Source organism: Poecilia mexicana, unplaced genomic scaffold (genome assembly GCF_051168715.1).
Source record: "Poecilia mexicana isolate PSO_F unplaced genomic scaffold, ASM5116871v1 scaffold_17, whole genome shotgun sequence".
Taxonomy (NCBI): Eukaryota; Metazoa; Chordata; class Actinopteri; order Cyprinodontiformes; family Poeciliidae; genus Poecilia; species Poecilia mexicana.
In genome coordinates this window covers 20,362,125-20,388,033 of record NW_028263386.1, presented here as the reverse complement: position 1 = coordinate 20,388,033, position 25,909 = coordinate 20,362,125, and the positions used below count along the sequence as shown (strand labels likewise).

At 37.8% G+C, this 25,909-nt stretch overlaps 2 protein-coding genes across 3 annotated transcripts; both read right to left on the bottom strand.

Annotated features, from left to right (window-relative positions):
• Positions 1-1,898: 1,898 nt before the first annotated feature.
• klhl20 (kelch-like family member 20) lies at positions 1,899-14,963 on the bottom strand. The gene is made up of 14 exons (XM_015009534.2): positions 14,830-14,963; positions 13,112-13,166; positions 10,021-10,278; positions 9,789-9,897; positions 9,329-9,535; positions 8,266-8,424; positions 7,918-8,012; positions 7,191-7,306; positions 6,854-7,037; positions 6,589-6,732; positions 6,224-6,357; positions 5,844-6,052; positions 5,642-5,748; positions 1,899-4,489 (listed from the first exon to the last, which is right to left on the bottom strand). The coding sequence occupies exons 2-14, from the start codon at positions 13,132-13,134 to the stop codon at positions 4,405-4,407; spliced, it is 1,830 nt and encodes a 609-aa protein (XP_014865020.1). The 5' UTR covers positions 13,135-13,166; positions 14,830-14,963; the 3' UTR covers positions 1,899-4,404.
• Positions 14,964-16,923: 1,960 nt separating this feature from the next.
• LOC106931401 (LIM/homeobox protein Lhx8-like) lies at positions 16,924-23,087 on the bottom strand. Of its 2 annotated transcripts, none has more exons than XM_015009508.2 (8): positions 22,643-23,087; positions 19,972-20,130; positions 19,631-19,752; positions 18,991-19,211; positions 18,697-18,800; positions 18,180-18,275; positions 17,890-18,070; positions 16,924-17,592 (listed from the first exon to the last, which is right to left on the bottom strand). In XM_015009508.2, the coding sequence occupies exons 1-8, from the start codon at positions 22,661-22,663 to the stop codon at positions 17,516-17,518; spliced, it is 981 nt and encodes a 326-aa protein (XP_014864994.1). In that variant the 5' UTR covers positions 22,664-23,087; the 3' UTR covers positions 16,924-17,515. The 2 variants fall into 2 exon arrangements, with proteins under 2 accessions (XP_014864994.1, XP_014864993.1); XM_015009507.2 differs by lacking the exon at positions 22,643-23,087 and adding an exon at positions 21,505-21,855.
• Positions 23,088-25,909: the final 2,822 nt, after the last annotated feature.

Below are 25,909 nucleotides of genomic sequence, written 5' to 3'. Positions count from 1 at the left end.
GCCCCCTGCTAAGACTATGGAGGGGTTAAGTTCTTGTCAAACTACTTGACATCCCATGTATGTTGGTGAATTGAAGATCAGCTTAACTGGAGAACCACACCTGATTTAGCAAAATCTTCAGTCCTGTCAAGTCCTGATTTGAATAGTACATGTGAAGTAGTGTAAATGGTATGGAGTTCAAAGTTCATATGTGTCACTACTTTTACTCATGTCTGTCTTTTTGTGTATATATATATATATATATATATATATATATATATATATATATATATATATATATATATATATATATATATATATATATATACCGTGTTTCCCCGATAGTAAGACACCCCCGATTGTAAGACGTATCGGGGGTTTCAGGGGGTCGGTTAATATAAGCCGTACCCCGAAAGTAAGACATATATGTCTTACTTTTCGGGGAAACACCTCTCATCTAGCTGCGCGCCGCCTCCTGCCCACGTCCGCACCGCCCCCCTCTCCATACGTCGCCGCGTCTGCCACCTCCCTCTGATCTTAATGAGCGCCGCCCCCCCTCCATACGTCACCGCGTCTGCCGCCTCCGTCTGATCCAAATGAGCGCCGCCTCCTGCCCACGCCTGCGCCGTCCCCCTCTCCGTACGTCACCGCGCCGTCCCCCTCTCCATACGTCACCTCGCCGTCCCCCTCTCCATACGTCACTGCCGCCTCCTGATTTCCAATATAAGACATACCCCGAAAGTAAGACATAGTGGGACTTTTGGGGATAAAAAGAAAGTAAGACACTGTCTTACTTTCGGGGAAACACGGTATATATACGCTTAATGTCAACTGATCATCTCTATCTGGGAATACGTTTGCAATCCTAAGTAGGGTTCTTAAGAAGTCAATTAGCTGAACTGGGTAATGCTAAACCACCCAACAATCTTTTACGAGAGAATGTCCATTAGTGCATGCAGGTTAAATTGTGTCGCTTTAGATTGATTTCTATGACTTGATTATTGTTGTAGTGTTTAAGTATTAGTTGTGTAAATGCAGTAGCGTGTGTGTAAGTAGCTGTGATGATCATCTCACTCAATGTTTTTTTTGGCACGTCCAAAAAAAAAAAGAAAAAAAAAAGAAGCATCTTCCTACACCAACGAAATGCAAAGTATTTAAAATACAAGCTGATGGGGGCGTAGGAATGATGATCGCGCTTCTGGTGACGAGACGAAGCTGGTTAACGACTCTGTAAGTCAACCCTGTCTAATCACTGGGTTACTTTAAAAACCAGCCAGTTTAGCCAGTCATCTGACTAGGATTTACACTGGTGCTAGCATTTCCCTTCATCTTCTTGTTTATGTCTAATTTTCCTCTCTCTGGTTTTACATGCCTGTGTTCTTGTGATTGTTTTACTCTATCTTGTACAACACTTCTTGATTATGTTTGAAAAAAAAAAGATCTTTAATAAATAAATTCTTTAACCAAAAATAAATAAATATTCTAGCCGGTGGTGAAATACTGAAAATGCTTATTCATTTTCTGTCATTCAGACTCTTCATGTTTTCATAAAAACATGTCCTTGTTGGTTTGTGATTAAAAAAAAAATGGCAAAGAAATGAACAAAGCCAGAGAAGAAGCAACGGTTTAGAGGGCGTGATGCACTCTGGGCTCGTATACATCTGATAAATAACATTTTCTCTCAGAGGCAAGCTTTTAAATTCTTAAACGTGATTAACAGAGTAATCTTTTAACCGGCACAAACTATGACAAGTCTTTGATTCAGGTACACGAGTATTAGTTTTGCTGAAATCTAATCACAATGACATCTTGGTGAAAGTAAGACGTAATCATCGACACAGTTAAGAAATGAAGAAGCTTCATGTTACTGAAAAAAAAATGTAAAAGAAAAAAGGAATTTAAAAAGTAATGAGAAAAGATTTCAGACAGTGAGAATAGAGCAGTTTATTAGCCTGTGGTAAATAATCGCTGTAGAGAAAAGAACTGAATAGTAAGTGGATTGCCCAGGATAAAAGCAGAGACATTTACAAAGTTTTAAATAGAACAGTTTCTTTTTTTGTGAGGCAATCACAGTTATTTAGACAGCATTTTGTTTTGTTAAGCAACTGACAGCATGAAATATATGTCACAACAAATATACACGTATGGCATGCTGCAGAGCCCATCTTCAATGTCGGCTTAAAAAAAACCACCAAGAAGACAAAAAGGCAGGAAGTGTTTCGATTCAAAAGTTCAAGTGAGCTTTCAACAGCATAAACGGCTGGGGGGGGTTTATGCTTAACACCTGCTGGAAGGCCAACTCCACACGTCAACAAACTGCTGAATATTCACATACATTCAGATTAGGTCCTTCTTGCACAGAAAATTGTGTTTAAAAATAACTACACCTGCCTGCATCCGTTTCAGCCGCGCGTGCGTGTGTGTGTGCGTGTGTGTGTGTGCGCGCGCTGCTTTAGCGGAACAGAGAGCAGATGAACTGTGTGTAACAGAGCAAATCCCAGCAAGAGTTTCTCATAAATGATTCCAGCTCTAAAAATCCTGAAATGTCTCATTTTCTAATTTAAACTTTTGATTATATTAAGTTCCTCTTTGAAATGGAAGCCTACCCCCAGCTCTCCACAAAACAAGTTTTAAAAGCAAAAAGATTCAAACTGGAACACAGTCACAGTGCAATGTATGTATCCAAACCGCTTTCCACGTCTACGCTTTCTTGCACCGAGCTGAGATCAGCCACTCCTTTTGATTTAGTGTAACATACTTTTTCTCCAGTAGGTGGCGCCACTGTTAGCGGCAACTTCAGTTAAAAAAACAACAAAAAAGCAAGGAGCAGACCATGGTTTTGTGCCATAAAAATCGTATGGTTGTTAAACCAATATCAGAACCTTTAGTGCTACTTTATTCATCACTTTTACAGAAACTCGTTTTTACTGCGTTTAGAGCAGATGTTTTGAGCACAGACTTAAAAATAATGCAACACAGTTTCCGGATAATGGAAATGGGAACATTATGGATCTAAATGGAGATGGATAATGGCGTGCCTGAATGAGTCTACGGTAACCCAGATGACCCAAAAGAAGGGAGAACAATGGCGTCATTTCTTAAAATGATCCACGTTGGTTAGATTTTTCACACTAAGCTGAATTCTAAGCACTAAAATTTTTGTTCCCCCTCTGGCAACTTTAAAGTTGCACATGTTTTACCTTATTACCACACTGAAGAGGAAGAATCAATTCTGACACTACAGACTTGTTCTTCAGTCCTACTGTTTTCCCCAGAACAAAACTATTCAGCGAACTATTCGCCTACTGAATCAGGCGATACAATCCTTCATTCAGTTTTCTTTCAGTCCTACGTCAAATGTAAATTATTCAACAGCGGAAATTGCCTGTTTTTATTTGCTAAAGATAATAGTTTTTTTTTTATCTGTTTTGGGGGTTTTTTAGGTTTAAAAACAAAAACCATCAGCATTTTAAGGTAAACTCATTTCGACTTTGATGGAAAAGTGTCTGCTTACTTATGGAGGTAAATTCAAACATTTGTCATCTGGGACAGATGAGTTGTGTGGAAGGTACTTAAACTTAATGTTCATGTTAAATCACAGTTATTATGCCTTTAAGATTCAGGCCTGGTTTCTTTTCGTTCACCAACTACACCGTTTTAACTTAACTCTAAAAATGGTAACAGTTACAGTCCCATTTACATCGTCTTGCCTGTTACATCCAACTGTACAGGCCTGTAACAATTTATCGTATTAAGTTTCAATCCAGCAAAAACGTGGCATAAGCTGTGAAGCCACAGCTGAGATGTAAGTTTAAAAACTACAACAGACCGAGACAAAGCACAGATTCGCTCCTGACGGTCGGTGTGCACCGTTGTCTCTTGAAGACAATATTCTGGTGGCTGCCGATTTGGGGGGGGAAAAAAAAAAAAAAAAAAAAGTCACTTTAGGTGGCCGAGGTTCTTACAAACTTCGTCTAGTGAACCAGTTCTTTCTGACATCCTTGCTCCTCTGAAACTGGCAGATCAGATTATGTCCCTCCGGTAGCAGTGACGTGCGTGGCGCCCTCCGTCTGCCGCACACGCCGATTCAAATCCAGGCCGCGAGGCTTGGACGACGAAAACTCCTTACGCTTCCGTCCGAACTGGAAGCTTAGTGAGGTTCTGTAAACTTTGCTCCCTCTGCAGTTTTCAATGAGCATGGTTGATCAGAGGAATAATAATAAAAAAATAAAAAACAGCCAGGATGAACTTAATGACCTCTGAGTGACGCTCGGGGATGAACCGGAGCTCAAGATGCCCACTCCCACGTTTCTCTTATCCTTGTCTCTTTTAGAGGCACGAGAGCTGCTTGAATATCCATCGAGACGTCATGAGAAGTGAAAGTATGCGAGACGAGTGACGCATGAGGGGGGCGGGGGGGTGCCGTTACCATATGTGAGATTCACAGTGAGTCATTTTGATGACGCCCACTCCTCCACCTAGCCGGCGGTAGTTCATTCCACCGTACAACCTGGAGAAAAGGTAAGAGTGTACAAACACCAAGCTGACGGAATCAAGTCACATAAGATACGATGATGTCAGGTGAATAAAAAAATGTGATAAAATACAGTGTCTTGCAAAAGTAACCTTGATTTTCTTTTTACGTTTTAAATGCTGGAGGCTTTAATGCATTTAATTCAAGATAGTTTTACAAAGTAGCACATAGTTGAATAGATAGGCCTCATTTACTCTGGTTAACCGATAAAACTGAGAATCAAATTTCTTCCAGAAGGCTCTTAGTTAGGAAACCAGGTTTAAAGCAGGGTTACGTTAATGAACAAAATCTCAAGCATTGAACATCTGACTGAGCATGGCCTTTGACATAGCCTGGAGTTTTGCACACCAGCAGATCTACCAACATGTATTTGCACACCTAGACTCACAGACATCGGGAAAGGGAGTGGAGAACCTGCAGCGATTTACAGCTCAGGATCTGTTACTGCGACCACAATCAGTCATTTTGTGCTGTACAAATAAACTTGATTGCTTGATTGACATAACAAATATGTCAAAGTCTTGCTTTGTGGCTTTACGGCACACCGGTAAAATACATTTTGTGGATAAGTAAAATTGCACATCACCCAAACCACATCATCCCCACAGAGTTAGAAGGTGGGGGCAGCGTCATGCTACATTAAATTCTGTTCTTCAGCAGAAATCAGGAAGTGCATCAGTTTCATAGATACCTGTAATGATGTTGCTGTATCTCCTAATCAGCCCATCAACAATCACAATAACTTTTAGCCACAACAATATATATAGATTTTTTTTTGTCTACTAGGAGTTATCTTTACTCAATCTGCAACTTTAGATCAGCAGGTGCTTTAGATGACGAGGCAGGAAGCTGCATTCAGATAAATCATCATAGGTGTGAGCTGCATAGAAAGTTTTATAAAACCTCCATGTCATTGTTTGATTCTCCAAACAGTCTCCTTCTGCCTACAAAGGCTTCCATGTAAACTCTAATTTAGAAAGAAACACTACTTTAGAACTCCACATCAGTCAGATGAGATTTAAATTAAAACTCAAAACAAATAAGACATTTAAACAACTAATCCAATATACATTTTTGACAAACCTACTAATTGCTCCTCATTTTAAAGATGAAATCAAAAGGACTTACCTCCATGTGTTGGCGTCCGGGTCGTATACTTCTATAGTTTTTAAATATGTTGTCCCATCGAAGCCACCTACTGCCATCAGCTGACCATTCACGACTGCCAAGCCCACCTGCAGACACACACATTTACAGCTTTGTGTCACACAACAACAACCCAAAGTCATTCAGTGTTTATTCATTTAGCGTTTTAACCTCAGATACAGACCCCGCTACGTCTGGACGTCATAGCGACAACAGGCGACCACTGGTTGGTCCTGGGGTTGTATCTCTCTGCGCTGCTCAGCTCCGTGGTGTCGTCCCTGCCCCCGACAGAGTAGATCATGTCCTGGTAGACCGCGCATCCGAGGTGCTTCCGTCTCGTTCCCATGGGAGACACCGTGTGCCAGCGGTTTTCTTGAGGGTTATAGCGCTCCACTGACGGCAGAAAAAATGGACGGAAATAAAACGGTATTGTTTCAGACGGCAGAAACAACATCATTTGGAGCTATAGGTTTTAGCAGTCTGGAAAAAGAGGTTTTTATCTAAATTTATTCCTGCTGAAGTTGTTGAAAGAGGTTTTTATTGCCCTTTTACGAGGTAAAGTACCGGTGTTTAAAGGCGATGTCCCATCAGACCCTCCGACAGCATAAAGAAATCCTCCCAGCACAGCGACAGCTACACCAAGCCGCCTGGTGCTCATTGAGGCCACACGAGTCCACTTGTTTTCCTTTGGATCATACCTAGAAGGAAGTTATGTTAAGATACAGTTAATCAACTACACAGGAACTTATTTCCGGTAAAATAAGAGATAAAGCAAAGTCAGTTTCAATTATTGCCTCCAATTCTCATTAGGAATGTCTGTTTACAGGCAGGAAATGAGAACAACTACGAAATTAAATATTTAATAAAGTGTAAAAAAAAAAAAAAAAAAAAAAAGGTAGACTGAGCTCAATTTATGCAAAAGGACAAACCTTTCAACAATGTTGAGACAAGACACTCCATCCTGTCCTCCGACAGCATACAGGAATCCACCCAGTACAGCAACACCCACGCTGGTTCGACAAGTGCTGGTGGGGGCGACGTCGCTGCTCCACTGGTTGGTTTTAGGATCGTATCTGCACAGGTGGAAATCAAGCGCTGCTTTAAAGAGATTTCCATTCCTTCCTTCACCAACCTAAACGGCAGTATTTTGGGTGATCGGCTTGTAAAGGGAACGTGAGCCATTGTGGCACCAACCTCTCCACAGAGTTGAGATACGAAGAGCCGTCGTGACCGCCCACCGCGTACAACAAGTCGTCGAGGACGCTGACGCCGACTCCACATCGCCGTTTGCTCATGGAGGCCACCATGCGCCACTCGTTAGTCTGCGGGTCGTAGCGCTCCACGCTGGAAATGGCGTCTCCGCTGCACCAGCCGCCAACTGCAGAACAGAACAGCATAAAAAAAATTCATTTAAATTAGGACCTAAATACTAACATTTTTTAGAATTTCACACATTAACAACATATGAAATACCATGAGAGATAAACAATTGAATTTCGGGTTGTTTCTGTTTTTTTTTGTTGTTCCTGACCTGCAAAAAGAACTTCTCCGCATCGAATGGGTTTCCGAGGGCGGGTTCTGGGGCCCTGCATCAGCGGCCGTTCTTGTGGAAGCAAAAGGTAGTTTTTGGCCTCATCAACCAGGTCTCTGAAACAGTGGAGAAATTACATCATGTCTCTGTCTGTTTTATTTTCCTATAGATCAACAGGAATGTACAGTGATGTGGAAAAATGTTTGACTGCTTCCTGATTTCCTAGTTTGTTTGTTTGTTTTTTTCACAAACAAAAAACAAACAGTCTTGTTTATGACAGCATAAACACACTTCGGTGTTTCAGACCATAAAACCAATTTAAATATGAGTCCAAAATGTTCCACAAGTAAGGGGAAAATTCAGTTTTTAAAATAACGTGATTATTATTATTAAGGGAGCAACAACTGCAGTCAAACTGGGGACAGAGAGGGCGGGGGGGGGGGGGGGGCAACCACTTTTCCACACTGGGCTACAATAATAAACATCTTCACTTAAAAACTCAATTTTGTGTTTACTTGTGTGGCTTTGACTAATATTTAAATTGGTTTGATGTTCTGAAACACTGAAGTGTGACAAACTTGCAAAAAAATAAAAAATATAGGATATCAGGATGGAGGCAAACACTTTTTCACACCATTGAATATCTATGTTACAAAAACTATAATTTGTTTCAAGAAATCTTAATAAAAATTTAAAAAAAATAAATAAAAATAAAAAACACACACACCTGCACTCTTCATCACTTTTGATCAGGGGGTCTGAACCAACGGTCCCCACCAGAAACTTGGGGCTTAATAATGGCAAACGCACATGCTGCAGAACCTGCAGAGACACATTAGGGGCATCATGCGTCTCATCTGAACACCAATAAGGAAATAACGAAGCGCATATTGAAGCCTAAACGTACCAAAATGCAGACATTGTTTTGAAGCAATAAACAAAAAGAAATGCAACGAAACTACCAGATTTATCTCAGGATAAAAACCAACAATCAGACGTTTTAAATGATCCAGAACGTCCTGAATTACCACTCGCTAACCGCACGGCTTCCTGCGGCGACAAAACTCCAACAAACCTGGGGCAGCTGGGGTCTGCGTTCCTGGATGCTGTATTTCACCCATGCCATCACGGCGTTGAAAACCTGCTCCTCGCTCCGCACGTTCAGCTCATCGCTGGAGATGATGTCAATCAGCTGGTTGGCAGGAAGCAGCATGAACTCCTCACTTTCCATTACCTGCAATCACACGCAGAGGAGGACTCAGTAAATCAGCTCTGATTAGTGTGAAGTTCTGAAATAATTTCACTCTTGAATTTTCCATATTCAGTTACCATTTTAGGATTTGACATGTCATACTTTCCAAAGTGTGTAAATCCAAACAATACAGGCAGCAGTGTCTTATAGGTCCAAGGACCTAAGAAATGAACAGCAGCACCAATCATGTATCGTTATAAAATGACCAGGAGACGTGGGAGCACCACACCAGAGGCAAACCACTATTTTCTATAAATGTTCTTTTTCTGTGGACTAACCGAAATGGAAGATGGACACCTATATACAATTAAATCACTCGTCAACAGAATTAATCTCACAAGTCTGTCATTGTAATTATGAGAGTAGAAAAGTCAAAATAACGGTTACTGAATTAAACGTTCCACATATTTCACCGTAGACTAGCAAAGTCAGAGGCATGTTCTCTTCTGCTGCTTCCCTACTTGATTATTTTTGCAAAGATTCAGAATGATAATTTAAAAAATACATTAAGAAAACTGGTTGAGGATCTATTTGACCAGATATATTTTACATCTGCTTGAAACAGCAGAAATAATGACGGTATATTAAAAAAAGAAGACACTGAATGCAATTTCTGCACATTTGCATCGTGACTGTTCAGCAGATAGTAAACAAAAGCATTTCCTCCTAAGTGGAGCCCAGGCCTCTCTAGCTCCCATGAGCTTGTCCTCCTCTTTAAGCAGAAGGAGTGATACCTCCGTGGAGAAGATGTGCAAATCTAAATCACTACAGTAATGCTCTGCGTCTCCATTAAAAGCAATTCCCATGGCAGAGCTTAGGACAGGATCAATACGAACAACAGAAAATGTAAAAGCGCTTCTCCTCTTCTTGCATCGATGTTTTTTACCTCCTGAAAATTATGCTGTGTGAACTTGTCTGCGATTCGCAGCAGTTCCCGACAGGAGTGGGTGTCGGCGAAGGCCCTGATGCCCAGACAGTTGGATGGATCCAGCTGTCTCTTTAGAAACTCGCAGCAGGCCTCCTGGATCTCAGCCAGCTGGAGAAGACAGGCGGCAGGAAGCAGCGTCTGGACGTTCCCCTCCTCCACTGTCACCTAAAAGGCCAAACACGAATAAGGTTTACGTATTTTTTTTCCTATCAAGCCGACACAGGAGATAAATCCTCATAACTCTTTTATTTAAAACGTAATTCGAACTAGCAAGAAGAGAAGCCACTTTAAAAGCGCCAGCGGATCTAAACACAGAAGAATAAATTATAAAATCTCCAGATTTTCAGCTTCCACCAGCATGAACGCGCAAGTTTTTTGGGGGTTTTTTTGTACCGTGAACAAGCGCCGTCCTTCCTACCTGTGAGGTGTAGGCAAAGTCAATGAGCAGCTCCATGGCTCGCTCATCAATGTCACGGATAACCACTTCAGTCTGCCTGCTCTCTGCCAGCTCCCCAGTAAACATCGCCCTAAGGAGACCACCGAAACACAGATTCAATACTACTGAAGCCAATCCTCAGGACCTCCGGATTTTTGACCTTTAATTTAATGGAAAACGTGCCGGGGGGAAACCGCAGAGCGCCTTCTCATACCTAAAGTACGGGCTGCAGGCGGAGAGGATCACACGATGAGCGTAAATCTTCTTGGCGCCCACCACCAGCACCACGTCGCACAGCTCCCTGTGTTTCCTCAGCAGATTGATCACTTCCAGCGTCTGCCGTGGGTGTTTGTCCGATATGTAAGGCATGCGTGCCGGCTGGGGGACCCCTTCAGGCAGCTTGTTGGGGTCCCCCAGGGTGCAGCGGCTGGTGATGTCCATTCCAGTGGCGTCCTGACGTGCGCTGGTGGCCCTTTGATTTAAAGATTAAAGAAAAATAAAGGAACACATTTGAAAGGAGAAAGAAGAAAAGCAAAATTACAACTTGGCATCCTAATTAATTAGTTTTGTTTTGCAAAGGACTTTTTCATGTGTGTAACCTGGCAGATCAGGAATTGCACAAGCAGTCTGGCTAATTCTGTCTAACGTGGGGCAGGTTAGCAAAGAAAGATTACACATAATTATAAATGTAATGGATTTTTTTCTTCTTGGACCAATTTGAGTTTTTATTAAGATGTTTTGTCTGATTGTCTGGTTATGCATGATCTTTAATAATAAAAAAAATGTACACCACAAATCACAAATAACCTATTTCTACGTAATTAAGTGACATTTTACAGCTGTTACTCAATAATGCAACATTTTGCAGCATGTATTACAGTAAAGTCAGATGTTCTTCTGTAAACCTGAAGTAAAATTTCCACAAATTAGAAGTGACGGTTTGGGCAGATGAAAATTAAAGAGCTAAAATTGAACTGTAGCTTGGCACATTGCACTGAATATGCAGGCCATCAGGTTTGGAATGACACAACATTACCAAGCACAACTTCCATGAGCTAATAATGGAGAAAACTCTAATGGATGAAGTCCTCTAAAGCTCAGCTCACTTTGTTTTAACTGTGTATCGAATCCAATTGGATATTTTATCCTTCCCTGCTCCTAAAAGTCCCCCCGAATAGGTGTATCCGTTCTATGTTGTCTCTACTGCCACTGCACAGACCTGAGCTAATTCTAAGTCAGCTGAACCAAATATAGTGGAGCCGCTGACCTGCACATGTAGCGGTCAGTGTAAACGTATCCACACCAGTCGGTTACCTCCGTGTGTCCCCCAGATCTTTTCAGCGCCGAGAACACACAGTCACTTTGATGCCGGGTTTCACTTCAGATTATGTTCACAGCGCCGGTCAAAGGTCCCTGACATTTAAACACATCCATTTCAACAGATGCCGCTGCAGGCGGATCTCACTTTGCTTTACATATCTGTGCAAACCGATTCTGTTGAGCCACGGGCAGTTAAATATCGATTCAGAACGAATGTGATTAGAAAGTTTACCATGCGATGTGGGATTGGACAAATCCAGTAGAGATGGAGCAATCCTGAAACTTCAATTCAATTTGGATGCTTTCATTACGTCTTCAAAACAGAAGACACATTACAGACATGAGTCGTCGTTTACAGGCTTAGAGCACTTAGTTTTTGCTGTTAAAACAACTCACTACATTTAAAGTCTGTTGCAATAATAGCTATACTCCTCGATTTGTTTTATTGAGTCACGTCATACCCAGAAACATCAATGCATTTTATGACAGACTGACACAAAGTAGCTGATATTTGAAAAATACAAGCAACTATCAGCTGACTAGAATAAAAATGTTAAGACAAATTTTTATTCACCACTTCATTGTTCACTTGGTTGCTTCTTTGATCAATGCTCTTTTTTTTTTTCCTGGCTCATCAGTTTAGTTGGACAGCAAAGTTTGGACTTGTGTCTTATGACTCTTTCCAATTCCAAATGATGGACTGACCACTGCTGTCAGTCCATCATTTGGACTGACAGATGGTTAAACCTGTTTTTTGGAGCTAAATCCTGCTTTACTCTTCTTCATAAGTTTATCCCTGACCTGTCAGATGTGCCCTTTCGTCTTTACCAACATTCTCTCTCAATTTTCTGGGGCCTTCAGAGAGCAGCTGTGCTCTCTGAGTTCACCGAGTTCAAATTACACACAAGTGGATGTAATATAATATGTTAAGGTGACTGTAAATTCTTACTTTTCTATCCGAGTTTTATTTCTACTTCAATATTATGATCACCTTTACAATTCGACATTTGTGCTTTGTGTTGGTCTATCAAACAAGACTCACAGTATGTTGAAGCTAGTGAACGTAAAGTGAAGAGATGTAAAAAAATAAATAAATAAAAAAAAGTTGCAATTTTGCAAGGAACTGTATCTACACTCAGTCCTAATCATCCTAAATAAAACAGATCTCCAGAAATACATCTATAACTTTAAAACTATTGACATTGTGGTACTCCACCCCCTCTTGCCAATTCACCTCTGTTGCCTCTTAAACCTCATGCACACGTGGTAATCCAACAAGTTCTTTTTCCAGTCATGGTGATGGCAATAGTTTATTCATAGCATGTGGGTGTGTGTAGCCACATTCCTGTTCTAACTCAACCCTCAACCGAGTCAATAAGGCTGAACGATATTAGGAAGAAAAAAAAAAAAATGAGACGTGAGATAACGTTGGTGACTGTTGGGATAGCGGCGATACGACTTGCAGTAAATAAGGAATTAAAAAGGTTTTACTGTCTTCCTGCTAGCAAACAGATCTCAATAAATGAGCCTTTCAGACAGACGAGTCGTCTAGGCTGACGTCTGCTGTTTCGCATTGAAACAACTTAGTTGTACTTTTTTAACGATGCGTATTAAACTACTTGTGTCATTGACTATATTCCAGGCATCGTTATATGTAGCAAATATTTATGGAAGTTCTTCACTGTAATGTGCACTGCATACACTGTTATCACAATAGCGCAATGTGGAGACAAAAATCTATGTTTTTTGTTTCATTCCAGAATGTAAAGCCATTAACTTTCCCCCCCCATAAATCAATTATGGCTAATATGTTGATGTCTGAATCAGTACCGAGAAGCTATTTAAAATTGTCAGAACTATGTTGGAGAGAGCAACGATGATTTAAATCTTAATTATCAAACTGCATCAATACAGTCTAGTGGTCTTCAGACAGCGCTCTAGAGTCCAGAGGCAACAGAAAAATAATTATGCACATTTACACCTACCTGCGCATTGGCTTTGTGTCCATGCACTGAAGAACAATATCTGATTCACGTCACCCTGTAAAGACAGCAGAGCAAATCACAATCTGTTGTTCATCAAGGCTCAACATTTTTCTAAAACTTAAATGCAAATAGTTTCTGCATTTATATTTTTTCTTGAAAACACACGTCATCTTTTAAATTCTTTTGTCACAACCCTAAAGAGCAGGCCTGTGGAACATAACGCTATCAAACTCATCTCTGTTTGAAAGAAACCTTCCCGACTGCGCTCGCCATTCTGTTGAGCACATTTTGTCGTTATGACACGTCATGTTCAGCATCAAAATCCTCCCTTACAGTTCTGCTCTTGCATCAAAACAATACAGTTCTAGTCAACATCAGCAGCAGACACACAAAGTCCAGTCAGACATGGACTTCATTGAAATAGAAAGCCCCAAAAAAACTTTACAATATCTATTAACTGCGACGTTAACCAATAACAAGGCAGTCTGAAGCGCTGATATTTAGCTACGATATAATGTTTTGTCCATAAACTACCATAACGCACTGCAGTAACCCTCTTAAAAATGGCGTGCAAATTTAAAGCTACAGCAGACTGACAAATGAAAGACCCAATGTGGATGAGTGTTTATTAAGGATTTTGTCTACAGCTGAAAGTATTTCGAAGTATGGCATCATGAACAGCAGGAGATTTGTGAATTTTTGAATATTATAGAAAATTGTCTTTTTTCAACCACAACTAAGGTATCGTAGCCTCATAAAAACAAAGGGGGAAGAATAAATGATTAAATTGTCAACACAGACAACAACATAGACATTAATCTTTTCATTTCACCCACCTTTGTGTTTTAAAATCACTTACAAAATGTGCCATAGTTTAAAATTCTGTTATAAAGTATCAAGCTACGTTAGGGGACATTTCTAAAAATCAATTATATCTGAATTTAAGCAGTGTTTGCATTGTGTACGTTTATGAAATAACAAATGCAGTTCATAAACTCTGCATTTATGTGTAATAGTTTTGATTGTTCTCTGTTTTGCATGTTTATCTCTCCTAGGACCACAAAGGAAAACAAGTCTGTCGGATTTAGCGCATCTATTACCTCATTGTAGAAATTTTACTGAGCAAGCCCCCTTAGAAATAAGATGGGGAGAGGGATGTACATAAAAAAAACGCCCAGTAATATGAAATGTACTTTTTTTTTTTTTTTTTTTTTTTTTAACCGACGTAGCTAAGCTAACACAGGTTAACTATTAGTTTATCTAAATTCCGCAAAACAGAAAGCTATTAATGAAATATCGGTCATTTTCAGACTGCACAAAATATTACTGTATAAATATGGTTTGGGTAACTATCTAAAGCCAATGTTTCTTATAGAAAACTAGAATAAACGAAGCAACACTTGCTGACTGACGTTGATTAACTCCCCCAGTATTTGGGAGAAGCAGGAGCTAGCGTTATAAAAAGCACTTCCCCGGTACATGTTGTCACTGTACAAGAGGCAACTTATTACAGCGAGATGGTTTGATTGCTATTGGAGCAGACCTTTACGGTTAGCTTACAAGTTCATACATATGTGGCCGTTCACGCCTTAGCTATAGATTAGGACAAAACCTCACTGAATAAACTGTGTGCCAAGGTTTGTATAAGCTATTTGTACACGACGTAACGAAAAAATAAAATCACAATACGCTACTGAGTATTTTAAGAGCGGACTTACCTTATATTTCCATCCCAATGACTGAGAGAGAAGTAGCTTTGGAAGCTAGTGTTTACAGTTCTCAACTGCTGATACCCACTGAAGCTTTTCCTCCTTGTGAACTGCGCATGCCAAGTGATAAAAACCCCGCTTCCGGATATGTTTTCAAAATAAAACTAAGAGATTACGTAATCTTTTCCGCGCATTAGAAAACGGTATCAGCGAAAACAAAACATTCACGACGGAATATGGGGGAATGAAGTACATATATCTTACAATAAAACGTGGTCATAAATCATTTGTTTTTATATAAAGATGTGAACATTTCCTTTAAGATAGAAACTTGAGTACTCAGATTCATTTTTTTACTCTCACCGTCCACCAGAGGGCGCTGATTTCCGTGAAATGTCTTTATACGGAGTGTTGTAATTTTTATTTTTCTCTCAAGAACTTATGGTCTCTCCAGGTTGTTTATTTTTTTATTCAAAGAGAAAGAAGAGATGCGGAGTTACACAAATAAGTCTCACAGACGATTGAATACATGAAAAAGAAAGGTTTGTGTTACATTAAAATAAAAAATACTTTGTTTTCCCAAGCCTTTTTGTCTTCCTTATTCTTTTTTATCTACATGATTGACAGTGGGCTCCTGTTGAGTTTTCGTTATCCACATTCAGAAAGAAAACAGTGTTACTAAAACATCGGTCAAACGTTTACTTTGTTTACTGTATATTTTGGGGAATTTTACTGACCAAAACAAAGTGATACAAAAATGTGAAGTGAGAACATATATATGGATACAAGTTTTCAAAGTTTCAAAGGTCTGTTCATCTATGAAAAACTGCCATTAGCTTATATCAAGATTTGTCCTAAACCCCCAAGGTCTCAATTTTTAAAAAAGATTTTCTGTCTGTTTACCTGTATCTTTACCTGTTCTATAAAATATACAAATCAATTTATTAGATTTTAATATTTACTCATTTATTCTGTCTTATAAAATCACATCAGTTCCATGTGTTTAATATATTGGATTTAATCAACTAAATAGGTTATAGGCACTTTTAATATACAAACATAAAAAAGTATTTAATAAAACAGCATGAATTCTGTTTACATGAACATTTAGTGCTTCTTTTAAACATTGTAAAAATATTTTTTGTTCGTACAATGAGATATGTAGTCAAATGGATGTTATGTCCACCCACTTATTACTATAAAGCTTTGATCATTCTATCTGCCTTTCAAGTGCAATCACAGTGAAAGATCTGATTTTACATTTTTCAGTAGTTTTTCCAGTGTTAAGGTATGTATTCAAACCACAACAGTGGTTTGTTTTGGTATTACATGCATGTAAGATTTGCTGTATATCGAGTCATTTTTATCAGACCAACACTTGATATCTTAGCCACAATTTTTATCATTGGATTCAACTAAGTATAACATGTATGAATATTCAGTAAGTATTTCTGAAACCAAATTAATCTTTAATAAATTAATATTTACTTTATTATTTAGCAAGTACTCGAGTTTACAAAGTTGCTCATTGGCTGTATTGGAGCAACAGAGACAATTTGTGCCTTTTAGTGCAAATACATTAATTTCACAGCTGCATTCTCAGGGGAATTTAATTTATAAAAACTGATTTGATTTAAAAAAAAAAAAAAAAAAAAAAAAAAAACTTAATCCCACTATCTCTGATCCAGAGTAAATGTCATTAAATTCCTGGTATGAATTGCAATGGCTTGAATACATATCACCAGCTTTAAAAAAAAAAGAGCTTTTTCACATGGAAGTTATTTTAACCATTCAGCTTTTGTTCTTCAATTTGCACACTTTAAAAGATAAGGAACTTTAAATCTGGATGCATAGACTATGAGACAGGGCTGCACAAAATTAGAAATTCAATAACAATGTTAAGTAATGTGACAACAAGAAAAGATGTTATAATTTGTTACAATTTTTTTTTTTTTACCCTTTAAGCAATGTCATTTGTGTCTGCTGCAAGAATCTGCAGCCAAAGAGCCTGTTCAACTGACTGATCATTACATTAATATATACGACGCAAATATATGACACTTGGAATACATTAGCCAACTGTTATAAAACTCTAAAACAATCTTTGCTAAATAAACCAAGCCTAAATTTATTGTTCTAATTGCTCATGCATTGTACAGATCTACAGTTTTGAAAAGAAAAACAGAAATTTAATTTTCTCCTCATGAACATTCTTCAATTTGTAGTGCGACATAGTCCAGTAACTGCTGACACAGTTTCAATACGAAGAAAAATCAAACCATTTAATTTCCACATTGTAACTGCTGACATTCTTTTTACATTCTTAGCAAAAAGCAAATATATATAAAGTAATTTTATATTCAATAACAAAGTGCCAGATTTCATATATTCTGATAAATTAAAGACACAAAAATTCATAACATACATATAAACAGAAGTTTCATCTTGAAAACATTAATATTTTAACAACTTCTCATGTGACTCCATGAATAAGTTAAATTAATCCATTGACTTTACCAGTTATTCTCTCTTTATTCTGCAGTGACCAAGTGAAATAGGCAGTTTGGTGCTCTTATCTAATACGGTAGTTACCCATTCACCCCTTACACACCTGTAAAGACTTTTCTAGACAAAAATCTGATTTCCACTGATGCATCTCTTCAACCTCTTAGACTCATTTTCCATGTAATGGTATTCAGGAGTGGCCAATTGGGAGCTGTGTCAGTGAATTTGACATGAGTGGCTGAAGCAGAAGTTGGTCCGGAGTTTGAACTGGAAAAGTGAGGAAAAAAATAAAAAAAAATTAAGACAAAGAAACAAAGAAAACAGATTTAACTAGTGTCAACTTAAGAATCGGTAAGCAAAATTGTCATTTAATCGTGATTGGCTTTTAATTTGCCAGATGTGGGTGTCAAGAAACAATACTATTTGTTTCAAATAAATAAATATTAGCCAAATCCAGTAAGAGGAAGACCGTCTCATGACATGTAGTTGAAACATATAGATCTGTTGGTTGTTTTTATCAGTAGGAGTTTAGAATAGTGCTGACAGTTTGCATAGCTTCATTACCTTCCATATAAGTCAGAGTCGTGAGAAGTGGTGTGTCAGGAGAAAGATAGGATGTATATTGTAGGTCCTCCATCAAAGGTGGAGTAAGCTGACTAGGACCAAGTGATGTCATCATGGTTGAAGAAGGCTGAATTGGGCAGATGTGTTTCTTTTGACGAGCTCGGCAATTCTGAAACCAAACCTGAAGACGGGGAAATTAAGTTAAGCTAAGACATGACTGCCTTTACACAGAGACTTATTATGTGTATAAAGTCCAAAACGGTCATTTTGAATATGTGTAATAAAATTACCTGAATTACTCTGCGGCTGAGACCTGTCCTCTCTGCTAACTTCTGCAGAGTCTGGGCATCTGGGTTATTATCTTTAGCAAACTGGGTTTGCATCACCTACAAAAAGAGTGGCAGAGAAAGTTTTAGTAAATATTTATCAGACTTTATTGAACATATACGGTTAATCTGTTTTCAAAATTATCTGTAGATACACTGAAGGACCAGCTAGACACATCTCTGGATCTTGTGATTTGAATGCTAAGAGAGACTTCTATTTACATTCATTATCACCAAGAAGGAAATGCTCTGATAAAAAAATATGATGCAATAATTCAAATCTCCACATTTTGTGTGGAATTGTTGCTGCTCCCAGTAAAACGTTTTTGGGTAATAAAAAAAAAGAAGAAAAAAACAAAATCAGCATTTCAAAATGTCTTAATTTAAAGGACATTTTTAATGGATGCATCGCATCAATTCTTAATTTTTCTCTATTCATGAGAAAATGGTTCAGTGGACCAGAACTTCAAAATAAAAGTACCTGTAACTGGTCAGCAGTGAAGCTGGTCCTGGCCCTCTTTGCTGGTCGGGGAATTGCACTCGGATCGTCTTGGTTAGCCAGGTCATCGTCCAGTTTTGGTTGCTCTTTAGAAGAAGACACGGCAAAATAGATCAATTGAAAGAAATGCAGTTACTCCCACAATCCATATTATTGCTTAGCATACTTGCAAGTTGAGGAATGTGTATTTGTAACATATATTGCACCAAATTATTTAAGAGAATCAACTATTTATCTTAACTCACTTCTCAAGCATAATTCCATTTGTATGCTCACCATTCTCTTTAGCGCGTTTGAGACTCTCCATCATTATGTCATAGTGACTTCGACAGAAGACCCTGTTCTCCACCAGTCCACATTCCTCTCCAGTCGAGAGCTGCCGCTTACAAGAGGAGCAGGAGAAACACGCCAAGTGGAAGGTGCTTCCTCTTGCACGGCGCACCCAGTCAGTAGAATGGATGTTCCGGCCACAACGCGCACAACGAGTGCCGTACCTCCTAGATGAAAGAAAATAAGAAGCGAGGGAAATGGTTGAAATATTTAGCCATGTTAAAATTCCTTTTACACATAAGATGCATTTCACTTTTAGGCTGTTAATCAAGGAAACACAGGGACTTATCCATATTTTAGCAACTTGGTTAAAAACAACAATTTCAGCACCGTTTACAATGATTACTGTGTGGAAACATGTTTTTCATTGGACAAAAACAATAAAAATACAATTAGACCCTGACATTTTAGTCACTTTAGTTTTCAGTATGCAACATAGAATTTATAGGAGCACAATTCCTGCCTCCTGATTATTTGAATGCACCAAACACACATTTGTGACTAGCTTAAACATCTCTTTGTTTTGCTAATCAAACAATATTGTTCAATGAAATTCTGAAAACAAAGACTGCTAGGACCAACACACCTGAAGTAGTCAAGTTTGCAGAAAACCTGTTTGTCTTTCACATAACAGCTCACGTGTCGCCCCAGTGACGTTTTACATACACTGCATACGAGACATGTCATGTGCCAGCACAAGTTGTTCACCTGAATGAGGGGAGAGGAGGGAATGGATGACATTTGAAGTCAACAGAAGCCACACACTACATCCTACAGGAAAGAAAATACATTTGGTTGGACATGCGTAGGCTGGGTTTGTTTAGAGGAGAAGGGTGTTCTTTAGCAAAATAATTCACTACTGATTTTTTTCTAGGATACCAGAGATGTCAATATCAGCAATGGTGACAGTGAAGGAACGATTCGGACCTTGAGAAGGTATCTGTCCACAATTTCTTGCCCACAGGAGGCGCAAGGGATCTTCACATGGTGGGATGTAGATTGAGGGACAGATGGCAAGGAGGAAGAGGAGAGAGAGGAAGGAGAGTAGGAGTCTTCTTCAAAAATATCATCAGCCCCTGAAGAACCCTGTTGGTGACAAGTAATCACAGATTGTGAACTTTGAAAACACAACTATGATATAGAGTACTAACTTATTTATGGGTTTGTAGCCACTGAAAAAAACTGGAGAAACTAGTTTATTTTATTTGATGAGTGTTCTGATATTTTTTTTTATTGTTTTTGCACTCCTGAAGAAGCATAGCTTAAGAAAAATTTATTTAATGAAATCAAGAACAATTTTATCTTCAGAATGGAAACCATAATACAGACATTAGGAGGCAGAAAGCGATCTACACAAACCCCACACTGACAAAGAAAAACACACAAAAAAAAGGAATTGTGTGAAAATATGCATCTATCTGACTTTAAAAAATATATATTAAGACAATTCAGAATTGAGAAATTTTCAAAAATACGCCATCATCCTCTTTAGCAATGTGGGCACAAATTGTACACTTCAATCTGAACTGAACTATTCAGTTGTTGAAGTCATCGTATAACTGAATAGTTAGAACCCAAATACATTTAATTACTGAACAAAATATTTTTTAAATGTCTATATTGAAGCAATTTTATTGAGTCAGTTCATTTCAAAAATTGGTTGGAAGCACCTTACTCCTTTAGCTGTTAGATTTTAATAGCTTCCACCCAAAAATATTTTATTTCTATCCAAGTAAAATGAAAACGTTACATGATTTTCATAAGCTTAAATAAATAATCAAAAGATGGGATGTTTAAAACACGGCAATTTTTTTAATAACTTGAGACTTTTCAACAAGACATAAAAAGAAATGACGATGTCTCCACAAATGTACTCAACGTAAACGTGTGTATGGCATTTTAAACTTGTTTTTCCCACACCAAGACTGTAATTTACCTTTTTTAATTGATATATTTCCACTTATGTCGTCTTACTTTTGACTTTTTGCACAATTTTAAACACTAACCCAATATATCTATTGCAACTAAGATTTTTTTTTCTGAAGCATTTTAAACACCATACTCCCAAAAGCTTCCTCAAGCTTAAAAAGCTTGAGGAAGTGTATATGAGAGCGAGTAATATCGAAATGTATATAAAATAGGCTTTATCTCTTCATTTACATCTGTTTTCATTTTTGAAACGAGTTTAAAAGTTTTATAGTACAAGTTGCTGGAGTACAATTGAATTAAAACAGAAGTCAGAAAAAGTCAAGAATAAAGTCTTTTTATCAAGTATATTATTAGTTTTATTATCTATTAAAGTAAATTAAAAAAAACTAACTTAAATATCTGTAACTTTGTATGATTTTTCCGGAGCACTGGCATGCGAGCCACACAATGCGTCTTTAATTACCACTCTCGGTCCCTCTCACCAAATATATAGGGAGAAAGGGCTGTTAATTTGATATTGAAAACACCTACTGTGTCGTAAAAGGCATTCTCCTGGTGCAGCTGAGAGAAAATTTCCTCCACTGTGAATGTATCTCCCTCCGACATGGTTTGTGCCACAAGTCCAGAGGACGTACCACCTAAATGAACATGTAAGCTGGCGTCCTCTTAGTATTTCCTCTGTGACCTGGTCGCTTACATTAATAACGACCCATAGTGGAAAACGAGAAAAAAAAAAAAGAAAGTCCTTATTGCTGTCGTTTATTAACAATAAGTAAAGGCCATTGTTTTGGTTGAGACGTTGACCAGACACACAGTACTAACTTATTTCTATTGGCTGAGATATTTTTATTATTATTATTTAATTTTATTTTAACCAAATCTCTCTTTAAAAATGAGAACTGGCGTTCAATTAACTGGTTCACGCGCAGCTGAGTCAGTTTATCACTGATTGTGCTCGAGCACGCACGTGCAGCCAATAGCCGGAAGATGTGTTCACCTGGTCAGATTTAATATTTATCTGTCATCTAAATGCATCTAAATGCTACTAATAGCGCACTGTTTGAGTGCGCTATTAGAGTCCAGAGATTATGTATATCCTTGTACTATATATCTTACTATATATAGCACTAGTACTATTTACTATATATCATTGTGTATCTTTGTACTTTAACTTGTATGTCCTTAATATGAACGTGAAATCACACATAAACGCCTATAACTTAAATTTGAAAACATCAACATATTTCGACATGATATATTTTCTTTTTACTGAAAGAAAACAGTAGCAAAAACTTTAAATAAACCGTAATCTTGCCCATTAATGGTCTTAATGTAAGGTCCGACAATATCTGTTAATAAAAATATTTTATTAAATAGACGTTTAAAACGACAACGTTCTTTTTGAGAATGTTGTGTTTATGTATTGGCTTTTTTATTGGTCATTATCTTCCGCTATATAGCTGTTATTTTAGGTTATAACCGCGGAGTTTTGAACTAATCACCAAATGTCTGGACGGCACAGTCAAACTATTAATAATACGAAAACGACATTCGTAGACTATTCTCTTATAACAGCTATTACTGTAATTTAAGAAACAAAAAATATAAAAATGTATGAATTGAATATTAGTTGTGGCACAACTCGCTCTGTCATTTTCCACATACTTACCACGCTGTTGGAGTTAGACATTTTCAAGGAGCATCCCGTTCCGGCCAGATGTTAGCAGCAGACAGAGGCCGGTTTTCTCCTGCGACTTTGTACCTGACCTTGTCTGATCAATGCCTGTCCAAGGCGCTGTTTGTTGAAGCTATAGTCCGTCGGGGTCCCGCTTAGCGAAGTGACTTCCACTTACTGTTTGCTGTAAGAGCTAAGATGTGTTTTGTCTTGGGATTTAAAAAAAAAAAAAAAAAAGTGCACCTCCTACTGTGGGGGCCTGAGCCCGCCTTCAGTTTTACATTTACAGTTTTCCCATCATAAGGAGGGAAATCAAGACTTTCTGTTAAGATGTTGAGACTTCTCCACCCCCATCTTTCGCTCAAATGTTACAGTACATTGTAGAGAAAACTCCAATAGAAGTAACTTTATCTCAAGATTGTATGCGGCCAAAAGCTGAATTATTTGCTTCCAATTAAAACTATGCCATCTGACTGGACAATAACACGGGCTTCACAGGGACCTTAGGTTTTGAGGGCCACAAAATTAATTTATTAATTTATTAATTAATTAATTTATTTATTTATTTATTTATTTATTTATTTATTTATTTATGGACAACCTTTTTATATGTTTTCAAACAAGTGAAAGCAAATATAATTGAGGTGTTTTTAATTTGTTGGTATTTCCGTAGATAATGATAATGTCACAGCCTAACCTAGCTCTCAAGAACATAAAATGTGCCAAATATTATCTTTAATTGGTTTTTAATTGCATGTTGCTTATTTCAGTGACGTGTTAAAACTTTATATGCTTTGGTTTATTTTGGGTGTGGAGAAAGATATTCCTTGGAATTATTCTGGGTTTTCTGAGTGTTTTGCATTTACATTTATCAATATGATTTACCTATTTGATCTGATAGTCTTGTGTCGGATGCAATATTTTAATCCACACGCTGAGACTTAGAGAGTAGGGACTGCCTTTCTCTGCAAAGCATTTAAGAGCTCTGCAGTATTAGATGACAGAGGCTGGTGCAGATATTCAAAGTTAATCTTTAGATGGCTCTTTTCACAGAAAAATACTTCTCATACCCCCAAAACACACAAAAACATATAATCATCCTTTCCTGTGCGATGCATTTAACTTAATGTGCTCCGTTTGACTCTTATCAGCATGTTTCATCTTTTCCTCTGCTGCCACCAGGGACCTTGTGAAATAGCACAGGTCTCAATTTGGAGGCTCAATTCTATTTATTTAGACATCCACACCATCTGACTCTCATCAGAAAAAGACATAAACTTGGCTACATTTAATGTTGTGCTACAGAAGAGCAGTTAAACAAATCCCTAAAGCTAAAACTATTTATGGATTAATATTTATAAAGAACCTGATGAGACTAATCTTTTCCTTACTAAAATAGTTTATCTCATAAAAAAATAAAAATAAAAAAAAAACATTGATGAAACAAGAAATTAATCCAAATTAATTTCAGAGACAACCAGGGCTGTATTTTTCTCAGTTTAAGAAGTGTGGTGAATTGGATCATTTTATTGTGGAGTTGTGATGAACTCCTGTTTCAAGTACAAGGCTTGAAGTAAGTACATGACAGCATTTTTTTTTCTCGTTTTTTTAGATGGTTACTTTGTAAGAATCGAAGTTTAAACTATTGCCAATTAAAGAGAGGAGTCCAAATGCATGAGTAAAACCAAAAATTTACTTTGTGAATAGAGGCAAGAAGAAAGGTTGGCAATCCCTTTGGGTCTTATCTGTGTTTTTATGACATCCGATACCTCAGGCCCCTCTAGAACTGGCCCTTTAAGATGAAATTTAGTAGCTTGGTTGAAGGGGTTTAGAGTCCCAGTTGACGGCGTTTCAACTAAAAACCTAGAGGTTGGAGTCCTTGTCAGTGTTTTTGACTAAAGTCCCAGAGGGTTTGAGTCCCAGTTAAACGACATTTAACTGAAGTCCTAAAAGAGGTGTGGGTATTAATGTTTTTATCTTTTTTAATCTTTTTCAAAATCTCTTTCTCTTTCTCACTGTTTAATCAATGTCACATGCTGTTTTTATTTTAATCATGTAAAGCACTTTGAAATGCCTTGCTGCTGAAATGTGCTATACAAATAAAATTTGATTGATTGAAGGGCAGTGGGTGTGCTTGACCTCAAACAGAAGAGTGTGAAACAAGCTAATTTAAACACATTAGCACTAAAACGTGCGAGCTAAATCAAAGGCTGCAAATGGACAGCAAATTTTACATACAGTTTATAAAAATCTAATATTGTGCAATAAAATGTTTTCTAGAGCTGACACAGAGTGGAGAGGTAGCCAGGCAAGTGTAAAGTTTAAACAACAACAGAAAGATGTCTCCCTTTTCCTACATGTGATATGTAACTTTTATTTAACACCAATCATCTTCCCATCAAGTCTGACATGTCACTGTTGACACCAATTTTGCCGCCTTGTTTCACCAGGTGGTTGGTGCGTTCCAGGTTGTCTGAAGTGACAGTTTATGTAATCTATGTAACTTCAATATGACAAAATAATTAATGAGACTTAGATGGACTGTTTTGTTGTTTTTTTTTGGGAGTGGGGGGGTTGTAGTTGTTTTTAGCTTGTTGTGTTCTGAAAGCAATTAGGTATCAAAGTACATGCTTAAAATTTAATTCTTCAGTAACCAAAATTAAACTTTTCTTGTCCCAGCACAATTATGGGCTACTATTATCAGTCTTTCACATAAAATCCTTTAAAAAAAAATCATTGTCATTATTGTGGTAACATGACAAAACAGAGATAACAGACTATTAAAAAGCACAAAATATATAAAAAAAACATGTCACATTAAAAACTTGAAAAAGATGTCAAAATGACAATGCCCCCAAATAGATAAGATACATGGAAATAATATAATAAAGCAGTGTTTGACCTACACTGTGTATGGCTCAGGAAAAGATAATGTTTTTAGCTCTGATTAAAGTTTCTTGACATGTCAGGTTTTCAGGTAGCTAGTATAGAAACCACATGCTAGCTATGAACCAGAAAGAAGATCTTTTTACAAACTGGAACGTAGTGAAGTGACATAACAACTGGTGTAATGTTACCTGTTTTCGTGAACTCTTGATGCAGCCTCTTGAATGAGCCGTAGTTGACTTTTACAGTCAAGACATCATTACAATAATATAACCTATTAAAACCATAGGCGTGCACCAGTTTTTTCTGTGTCCTGTGTTAATTGAGAACCTTTAATTCTGGCAATGTTTTTTATGATGGTAGTAGGCTGACTTA